At 40.6% G+C, this 11,144-nt stretch overlaps 1 protein-coding gene across 13 annotated transcripts in view; it reads right to left on the bottom strand.

Annotated features, from left to right (window-relative positions):
• The window catches only part of BCAS1 (brain enriched myelin associated protein 1), a 32,592-nt gene extending 21,822 nt beyond the window's left edge, over positions 1 to 10,770 (bottom strand). For all 13 annotated transcript variants that reach the window (XM_053453091.1, XM_053453092.1, XM_053453090.1 and 10 more), the window contains exons 1-4: positions 10,652 to 10,770; positions 7,934 to 8,017; positions 7,047 to 7,125; positions 3,457 to 3,989 (exon numbers count right to left, since the gene is read on the bottom strand). In XM_053453091.1, the coding sequence (XP_053309066.1) occupies positions 3,457 to 3,989; positions 7,047 to 7,125; positions 7,934 to 8,005 (684 nt within the window). In that variant the 5' untranslated portion in view covers positions 8,006 to 8,017; positions 10,652 to 10,770. The remainder of the gene's footprint in view (positions 1 to 3,456; positions 3,990 to 7,046; positions 7,126 to 7,933; positions 8,018 to 10,651) is intronic.
• Between the last annotated feature and the right edge of the window lie 374 nt (positions 10,771 to 11,144).

The following is an 11,144-nucleotide window of genomic DNA, read 5'->3' on the forward strand; positions in this document are numbered from 1 at the left end:
ATATAATAGAAGATATTCAACAATAATTAATAAAGACAATTGTTATTGGGAACTTACAATCTACCAATGCAGAGATGCCAAATAATATGATTGACCTGGTTTTTCTTCTCATATCCCTCCATACACCCCATGGAAAGAGGCCTAATGCTTTATTGCTAGTTTGATAGCCTAAAAACACTTGCAGTGATATGTGGAAAACACGTATCTCCGGGGCGGCTGAGGAAAAATCCATTATTTGACTGGTTTCATATTTTTATTGCACTGAGAAAAGCCTACCACCTGCTCCATTTATAACAAGAAGCCATAAAACCGCTAGGCCATAAATTCTGTAAACAAGTTTAACACCCTTTCTGGGAAAATATACCCCAACATTAAGTACGTCTTAATGGCCTTCAGATAATAATCAACCTGTTACTTCCGTAAGTTACAATTATATATATATTTATTATTATTATTATCATATATCATGATTTTAGAGTGATTTGGGGAACCTGTGGCCTGCAGGGCTGACTATTGGCGAATAAAGGTCAATAATTTTTGTTTTGGTAAAAAATTAAATTAAGATGGATATTCACGTGTGTTTTTTGGGTGTTTTTCATTAATAGGTACATCCTGGGAATATACCGCTTTCTTGATAAATCACTCATCATCATTATATATGGACTGCTCAGCAAATACAACGTTTGGTGTGGGGGAGGTGGGAAGTCGTGGCCCGCATTAATGGTAAGTTTCAGCATTTCGATATGACAATGAAAGGTCTCATCGGCAACATAAAGTAAACAATGGACATCACACAAGTTCTACATACATGACATTTATGTATGCTAATGGGCTGCAGGGATCGGGTGCATCGTAAAACAATACTACAGCTACACTGCTTGCTTTTTGCTTGCGAATAAATAAAGTGGTAAGATCTCGGTGGCTGCCTTCAGTGAGAGGTGGATTTCGTTATGAAGCCCACCATCGGCATTCCACATGAACTTGAGGTCACATTGTTACGAAGCTCTGGAATTCTAAACGGTTAGTATTGTAACACAACATGGTTATTGCCAATGTTTGACTTTGGAATTCTTCGACGGCAAGCGTAGAAAAACTACTTTTCCAGCACTTTTTTGGGTGGGATTATTAGCCTCCTGGGACCTAAGTTGTAGCCTCCTTCCAAAAATGGCCCATTTCCCCCCGAGATGTCATTCAATGTCATTATTAACCATCAGCATCTCTTATACTTATGTTAACAAAGTTTGATACAGTCATGAGCCGGTCCCCCCAATCAATAAAAATATTTTTAAATACCCCATTCTCCATTCACTCTACATGTTCAGCGTCTGCTTCACCGGTTTGACCCAATACAAGCCGCAGTGGTCCATCTTCCATGGGTTGATATAAAACTCCAGGGAAACTCTAAATATATCAGGCGTGTTGGGTTTTTTAAAATTTCATTGAACTTTTGGGGGTCTTATAAGTAGCCTTCAAAGTTTAGTTTAGTGAATAAGCTTCAACATGTCCTCAAAAAGAGAACCTACAAAATTTAGGTGGATGCCAAAATTATTAAAATAAGGAATAAAATAATTAAATATTCCTCTTAATTACTTTGAAACTGAATGTTCGGCAGCCATCAGCGTTATCCACGGACTCATTACTTCTTTACTAAACTCGTATAATCCGGTGTTTGTTTAGCCAGGGGACATTAGCTGCTCCGGCGGTGGCTTTTAGGATGTTGTTATTGAACAAACGAACACGTTTCTAAATATCATCCACATCAGACTTTCTGCTCTTGGCTTAGTTTTGTGTTTGCTGACAGGTCGTCTATTGTTCCCAAAGCTGTGATCGCTAACACTTGCAGTACAGGAAAAGCTGGAATTTAATTGGCCGCAAGCCTTTCGAGACAATGATATAAAAATATCATTGTATGTATGGTTTTCAGCAATAAAATACGAGGCATGGAAAAACAAATTATCTAACGTTTTTCATTTGACAGATATGTCGTCTTTATTCTGTGGGAATAACTCGGTTGGCCGTGTATAATGGAGAATTCAATCTTTTCGAGAGCCACCTCACCAACTGCCAGGTTTGGCCCTTTATAATACATAAGTAAGTCAGTGGGCTGGAACCATAGTTCTCCTGAATCTCCCACTTTAGTGGATAAACCTCAATAAACTATAGGGGGTCCTGAATTTGTGGGTCCAGGACCATTGCTGGTGGTGTAGGTTCTTGAGAAGGCCACATGTCTTCCCAAACATCATATCTTCCACATAGAAGGGACAGTCTCTCTTTGTTCCGTCTTTTCCTCCCCTGATACCCCTGATACTATGCTTAGTGGCAGATACTTGGTCCAGGCAGGCTTTTTCAGGTGTTTTGCCACCGTTTGCCACACATCACGCTTAGTGATACGCCAAGCCGTGAAGACGACGGCCCTCCTTTAAGTTAAATTCCGACTCGTTCCAGAAAAACCCAAGCAATAAGGCGCTCTTGCTACAATTTGGGCTCTGTTCAAGTTATCACAAGGATTTTGTCACTGCAAAATGAACCAACTCCTTTGTTAGCCGGCATTCGCTGCCACAAAAGCCTACTGTTTGTCGTCATTGTTCTCAATGTAAAATGACACTGTCCGTGTCCGCTTCAGCTCACACTCTGATAAAGAGTTATTACTTTACTGAAAACAAGATATATTTTAATGCCTAAATCCTATCGATGAATCACAGTTACTGTAAGTAAAAGTTACTAGAAAACTATAACAAAGAACCATGAATTCGCATGAAATATTCCCCTAGAAAAGGCTCAGAATGGTAATAGGCCCCACATATGAGTGCGCTATAAGATGTCCTATACCCCGTGGGTGATGGACACCCATCAAAGGTACAGATTTTTAGAAAAAAAAAACATTTTGTGTGATTTGTCATACATTGAGGGCCACACTGAGGTCCTTCTTTTTCTGTGGAAATATAATTACTTTTTTTAACTTAAAAACACAGTCTAGTTTCCAGAAATGTATTTTTATTGTTGAACGCATGTTGGACTCCAGTGCATTTTACCGCATGAGTCCTCCCCGTGGGTGCCTCTACTGAAGCCAGGAAAAACAATCTCGCACATGCTCAGTAGAGATCGCACTGAAGTCATTGAGACAGCAACCAATCACATGTATGCTAGCAAAACATCACTATTCAGATAGCTTACATGGAATTGGCTGCTGCTTCTCCCATTGGTTTGACTAGAGTGGGCGTGTGACTGAACACGTGCAAGGAGCATACTGAGGTACGCTTCCTGCTTTGAGTAGAGGCTGTTGGGGAGGAGTTAAATGAGACAAAAGTCTAATTTTCTAACTCCAACAACAAAAGAATAGTCGCACATATTTGCATGCAATAAAATTCAATGGAGTCCATGCGTAATGGTGCATTTAACACAAACCATCATCCTTAACAACCTCCTAGTTGATTTATACTATCTGGTGTGGCCTACCTGTAATTGTGGAGTATTGTTCTGTGGAAGACTTTGTAACTGAGAGTTCTGTTCCACTGTGATGCCGGCCTCCTTGTTTACCTCTGTCTCGGGTTGAAGAGTGTCCTCAATTTGTACCTTTTTTTCTGGCATAAAAAGTCTCTGAAATAAACTCATTTCCTTTATTTCCTTGGGTTTGGAGGATGTGTCTTCACCTTGTGTGGATAGTGTTACAGAGGCATCTTCTGCGGGTAACGTAGAAGGTGGAGGCTGGTTTTGGATGCCGCTGACATTGGTTTGTAGAACGACTGGGGTGTCATTCGAAACTTGGACAACGGGCTGGTCTCCTAATGTCACCACCGGTTTCTCAACCTCAATGTCTGGGCCGTTGGCTTGGAATGCGGCGGGTCCCGGGGCAGGCCGAGTGATGGTCATCCTGAACTTAGATTTAGCGGATGGTTGATTATTAGTAATTCCATTTGAGATGGGACTGATTATAATGGTTTTTTGAGAAGACGTTATCACATTTTCCTGTTGGACAATTTTTGTGTCCACTGAAAAAATAAATAAATACATCCACATAAGTCACATATAAACGAACATGGGAACTAAATTAAGTGCACTGTTTTATAACACACTGTGGGAAACAAATATCCAAAGCACCAGTAACTTCCTGATCCTTCCTATACAGTGCAGGAAGTACCGGTATATGGTGCATCCCGAAAATGATTCCCTCATTTCTTTTTTTTTTTATTTGTACCCCATAGGACCCTTTCTGAAGAACGTATATGATCGTATATGCTGTATCTGTCAAACTAGGGAGGAACCAATCAAACCCAGGGCCTCTTATATCTATCAACATGGAATGCAATCACTTTCCTCTAATCCACCAGGAATAGGACGAGAGCCAGAAACACACCTTAAAAAATGAACGTGAATGCGCAGAGCAATAAAAATTATATACTGTCTTAAGAATTTTTAAATGCTGTGCCTGCTTGCTGCTGAGCAACTCATTATCACAAGTAATCTAACCACTCACGTTATACTCGATCTGTCTATTCAGATAGTCTTCATTCCAACGTAGACATTGGCGATATGTCTACCTACTCGATTGTATCCACTGGACCTTAGACGCACAACTTAATGTGTTCCTCTTATTATGGAGACTTAACTCATTTTGCTAAAGGCATAAAAATGGTGTTAGTGGAGGAAAGGCCGTCTGGCCTTCCAACCAAGTAGACCAACCGGTTCTTATATGCTGTCAGCCGAATTGTGACTCACAGAAAAAGCATTTCAGGTTTTTATAATTCCTTCTATGGTTTGAATTGGATGAAAAATGGTATTGGGCTTTGTTTTTAATGTAGGAAGCACGAAAGAGATATTTTAAGGAAATTCCCATTCTACTTAAATAACATTTGGACCCAAACTTGTCAATCAACCAGGTCCAGAGGTTGACGGCCCCTGGGCCAATTTACTATGGGCCAATTGTCCTATTGTCTTCACCAGTGCATCGAACCCTCGATGGTGAGGATATCAAAGCTCACCCTTGAAACCAGTTTATTTATACTGCGGTGGTCTTTTACATACCACCTACTGGGGAACATCCTGATGAAGAGGGACCCCTTCAGCATGGCAGGCAACAAACAAGCCTGGGGCAACAACCCCCCACTAAATGTTTGCCACCAAGATAAACATCCAAACCTACAATCAGTGCTAAAAAAAAACATGAAAAAATTAAAATGTTGCCCCAGAATTTGTATGAATATGTCTCATAATGGTTAAAATAAGTGGGACTGGTATGACACCTTGTAGACAGACAATAACTGTGCAACTGTGTTTGTGCGGCGTTGGAAGGTTTCCAGATAATACACGGGTTCCATGCTAATAATTTATCGCGTTTACATTAGTCACACATGGTAGATAAAGAAGGTGGCAACCTCAGACATAACACCCATTAGCCAAATACAAATATGTGTATCTATCCAGCAAGAAAAAGATTTCATGGATATGTATAAACAGGGATTTGGACTAAGGATATGAAGGTGTGACGAGGATTAATGAGTCTTTAATGAGTGCGAAATGCACGTTGTTACTAAATGGCAATCATTGCCGGTGGGTTTCAAAGTATATTAGGAGAGCGGGCCAATCTTAATGGTGAAACTGCAGATCATTTATGGTCCAGGACGCCTACATCTACTGCCTCGTTAACCTGTCCCGCTCCAGAGATTACTCCATACACACCTAACTTGATCAGGTGCTACAGGGTTCAGCCACCAGCCATACGCTACGTGAAAATCATAGCATGAGGTGCATCATATTCAGTCATCAGCCACACTTACACCATCGGTAGCCGCCGGCCTCAAAGTGCCATGGCGACCTTGTTGCTCCCAGTCCAAGATGTCTGAGAACAGTATCTCCCTGACATCTCTGCCCCCATTGCTCTCACTTATTGGTGGCTCCTCAGCTGCTATATTGGGGTATATTTCATGAGAGCTCTGATTTTAACTCCTTTACATCATTATTCATCATGAAGAATGAGTAATTCAACGGGTGAGAAGACTTTGAGGGGGTCTGATTTTTCGTGCTGTGCAACGAAATGGAGTGATTTGGTCCCCAGTCCCCCAGAATCCTTAGGGGGTCTTTCTATCACCACTCCGTTAGGCTAGCGGAGGAATGAGGAGATCTATGTCACTGCTGCATTAGCCTTCTTCTGCTTTAGATAATGCCATCTAATGAATTTATTTATGGTAAAAATGTAACTTGTAACATTAAAAATTAACTAAATGCAATATTAAAAACCATAATTCCCAGTACTGTTAGATGCCCAGCCAAAACCCTTCTCAGAAATAATTGTTTAATCATGTCAAATTCTGCATGGTTAGTCATTTTTGCCGGGAAGGCTTAATAGTCATGTGATAAAAAACTTAGACCATGATAGGATATTGCCATAGACACTGCAAAAAACTGTTCCTGTGCTGGGTTTTTTTGTGATTAAACCTTTAGAGAAAAAAATAAAAGGACGGATCTGCTAAGATTTATTGCCTAAGGCACTAGAGAGCACGGTCAAAGTAGAACCGCATCTTTAACGACTAAAACACATGCGCTCAAGCACGGAGGTCTAAAAAAGACGGCCAACTCTGACAAGCCCTGCCCTAGTTTGTATAATGACGCTCTCTCTTCGGAACGAAAATCAGGTGAGAATATTTGTGTATTAACTGTCTACCCAGATGCTCACACCCTGAATATATACAGGAATGTTGACAGATCAAAACATAAAAGAGCGAGAGAGTGAGCGAGAGCGAGAGAATGTCCCAGCCCTGTTGTGATAAACGTTACAATTGCAGAATTTGGCTGGGGGCAGCGAGTGACTTTTCATACTTTGACGTTCGTTGATGTCAGCCAGTGCATGGATTGCTCTTAATGCCTACATGGTTTGGAAACACGAAGTGCTTTGAACATAAGGTCCAATAGGAAAGCATGAATATGATCACATGCAAACCCCCCCACCCAAAAAAGATTGTTGTCCTTCCTCGTTGCACATCATCGGGTGCTGTCTGAATATCGGAACGCTTCTGATAAGCCTCTTATTTTAGTTTACGTTATTTCCTTACCTTGGTCATTGGACTTCATAGCGTTCAATCCAGGTGGGCTTTGTTGTGTGACTGGTCCATTCTTAACTCCAACTACTAGCTACAAACAAAATCAAATATGTAGATTTTTATTATTTTCATTTTATACAGAAAGCTGTCAATAATCAAAGTAGTAAGACCACTACATAGTTTGGCCGATGTGACCGCTTCTCACAGTATACTCTGCCTCCAGCCTCACATGAGATCTACAATGTCCCAATGGGTTTGCTCTTTGATGAAGATGAAGCCTCAGCTCCCTCTCTATGCCTCCTCTGATATACCCCTAAATAAATTATGACTTCAACTGTGTGTGTATAATGGAAACCGGCAATAAAATGTACAAAAATGAATTGTAATGTCTGCTTTACACATTTAAAATGAATAGATTTACCTCCCACCTCCCAAAACATTCAAGGACATGGAATTCCCAGAGGAGAACGTTAGACACGCATGACTGTAAGATTGTTTCGAAGGGATACACCTAGCTGTGATCTTATTTTCTCGCTTCTACAAGAAATCCAGTTGTAAATACAATCCTAAATCAACACTTTTTTATCCGACCTTTCTGGGGTCTATTCATTTAAGAACGGGGTTTGCAGGAGAGTCGAACGTTCCAGCTCTCTGATGTCGCCATCACGCAAAAACCCCAATGAGCTTCTCCTGCAAGAATGGCTGAGCTGGTTGCGTATAACGCAGTAAGGGGTGGCAATGCCTTATGGAGGGTCTTCTCACGCCTTCTTTTCAGGAGGAGCTCACTGTGGTTTGTCCTTAACAATGTATACTGAGATCTTCAACTCTCTTGCAAACCTTCCTGGTCCTTGTCTACTGGTACCAAACCATTAACTTGCCCAAGAGAATTTGTGATGTACCTCTGAATCATTTTCTGGTAGACCTTCTTCTTGGTCCTCCCTTTCTTGCGTCTTGCTTAATTCATTCCCCATTTTAACTGACCTATGGGAGACAAAAGAAAACAAATAAAAAGCTCATATTTATAGAATGTTGCACATGAAGGGTAACAAGTAGACCATGGAAATTTGGCTTGACGGTAAAATCCAAGTAATTACATTTGCATTCTTTTATCTAGTATTCCAAACCATTTTCCTTGTAAATTGTATGAAAACATTAAATCACTTAGTTATCATCTTATAAAATTTAGGATGTTCTTTGAGTGCCATTGGACTTTTGGTTGGGTTTTAGCTGTAGGAAATGCACTCAGAACATTAAATGAATGATAGAATGAGATGTTGTTGTTTTTACGACCCAGCCTTGTCCAGATTCAGACGAGTGATTAAAACAATGCGGAACTAGAACACTGAGAACATTTAGGTAGTGATTAGCTAATGTGTAACAGAGTAAAACCGTATCCAAGATTTGTTTTGGATGAAACGTTGCAGTCTAGAGACAAGTTAAATTGACTTTTATGGAATAATGAAATATTTGGGGTTTTGACGTGAGGGATGGTTGTGTGCGAAGGTACAGAAAGTGGTCGTTTAAGGGATAAAATGGAAGAGCAGCTCTAGGAGACGTGGAGAAGACCCCAAGAGGTTGATGAGATTGTTGGGCAAATATGGAGATCACAGGTATATTTTGGTCTATAATGACTAGCCCAAGGCCTAGGGGCCATCTATGAGGAACTAGAGGTCCATGCTCCAACTCTTCTCTGTCATATCCAGATAGCTACACTCTAGAGCCACAGGAGGGTAATATTTAGACACCTGGTGTCTCGATTTCACTCCCATCTACCGGTGTCTACTCAGTTAAAAAGGAGTAGTAGAGAATCCTTTGCTTTCATGTCACGTTCACAAACACATAACCCCAAGCGAGGAGAACCCGGCTTTCAGCGCACCACACCATGGCCGAGCACCTAGCTTACTACACCCCATCAAAATGCACTCCGCGCTGAAGTTACTAATTTGGAGGGGGATCCTTACAGAGTCTATGAGTGAGAACAGACAACAAACACTGGGTATCTGATTGACATATTTCCACAGCGCAGAGTAAAGTTACTCATGGAGAGCAAACACACACCCTGAGTCAATTTCACCTGGCAGGAGCAGTATTTTCAACATAGAGCATCCTATTAACCTGAAATAACACTCATCTCGAAACAACAGAAGACTGCAAGCTCTTTGGCCCAAAGACTCTTCAGAGTCTTTAGTAAGTGGTACCTTTCATTGGACCTACATGGAATGGAGTGCATAAGAACTTATATAATTACTTATATAAAAGGTATCACCTTCAACTCCGTCTTCTCCTGGACCAATGTGGCTATATCCTCCTTCCTTATTATACTCACAATGATATCGTATGCAATTATTATAGGAGGTGGTTATATAGTGATATTTTATTATGTAAGGCAAGCTATAGTATAACGTTCTCGGAATCACTGAGAAAATACTTATTTTTAATCTGTTTGTGAATGAAATGGGCCCAAATTTTGGTAGGATAGGTCAAAATGTTTTTTGGGGGGTTAGATTGCAACAGACAGCTCTTCATTTTAACAATTAAGCAATATATGGGTTAATCTGTGGTTTTCATGCTGAGATATGGCAATATACGGGGGGGGGTGTTATATTACATAATAATAATAATAATAATAATAAGGATAATGACCCGTTAGTCACATCCCTTCAAATCTACCAAACCATCTATCTCTAGCAATTCTCTTAAAACCGCTTCCCTCATTAACTTTTTTTAATCCCTATTTGATTTTTTTTATCACGTCTCCTCGCTCTCCCAGGGTAAACATATTAAAGAATCTCGGTCTTCGCTTGTACGTTTTGTTAGTAACATTACCGATGACCTGTTAGATTGGTATGATATCTGATAGGACACGGTACTTTCCAAAACAGCCCGAAGCAATACTTACAGCGTCCTAAAGCATTCTATATTATTGTGCTTGGTGGTGTCAGCTTCGAAGAGCTGCCATGTGTTAAATTGTGATATTTTCGAGTTTTAGTAAGTTCTAGTAATACAATACGGTTAGCAAAATGTGATCCATCCATTTCTCTTCTCACGCTTTCTTTCTCTCTCTTTCTCTCACTCTCTGTCTCTCTTTACCCCTCTCTGTCCCTCTGTTTCTCTTTCATTCTCTGTCTCCTTTTTTCTTTCTTACTCTATCTTCATGTCTTTCTCTCCCTCTTTCTACTTCTATCTCTCTATTCCTCAATTACCCTTTCTTTCCCACTCTCTCTTCTTCCCTCTCTTCCCTGTCTCTCTTCATCTGTTTTCTCCTCTATCTCTCTCTCCTTATCTCTGTTTACCTCTTACTCTCTCTATTTCTCTCTTTATCTCTATCATTCTCTCTTTCCCTCTTTCTCTCTTATTCATCGTGTTTTTTGTGTTCTCTCTCTTTCTCTCATTCCCTCACTCTCTCCCCAGGTTATAAGACATAATGAATATTTTGCAAAGTATAAGCGTGCACCTTTAGCACAATGAACACCAAAATGCTGGCTACACTTCCTATCGCTGAAAGGGTTAATTCCATTCACTTGCTGTTGCAGTTGTAATTCCTTCGCTGCAACAAATGAGAGAAATTGAGATGTTTGCCGGAGCCAAAACAACCAAAATGCTTGCCCTTCCTTACCTTGCGGTGAGTTAATTCTCTGTTTTGGCTAAGAACTGCCAAAAGATGGTCAGGTGTAGAAGCGGAGGCTTGCGATCACATGCGTAGACTACCTGCTGAATGATTAGAGGCTGGGTGTATTCTGTGCTGTGCATGGGGTGGAGCACCCACTGCCTTCAGCATACTTATACCTTACGCAAATGGCAATGCTGGATTGATGCAATGTAACCCTTCGACCTGGGGGCAAATTTATCAATAGGAATGGCTGAAGGAACTTGATTTTCACACCGAGCCTCTGGTCATACCTGAAGTTAAGGGTAACTAAAATGTATTGTCTCTGAATTAAACCCCAAATGAATCAAGACAAACTTCATATGACTCTTTAAAGTTGGGGGGAAACTCATATTCACTCTTATTCTAAAAAAAATTCTGTAAATTGGAACCTTTCTGCCAAGAGTCTCCATGGCCAGTTACATCAAGCATACCTTGGAGCTGTCCGGGTTTCGCCCCGAAGA

Source organism: Spea bombifrons, chromosome 13 (genome assembly GCF_027358695.1).
Source record: "Spea bombifrons isolate aSpeBom1 chromosome 13, aSpeBom1.2.pri, whole genome shotgun sequence".
NCBI classification, from domain to species: domain Eukaryota; kingdom Metazoa; phylum Chordata; class Amphibia; order Anura; family Pelobatidae; genus Spea; species Spea bombifrons.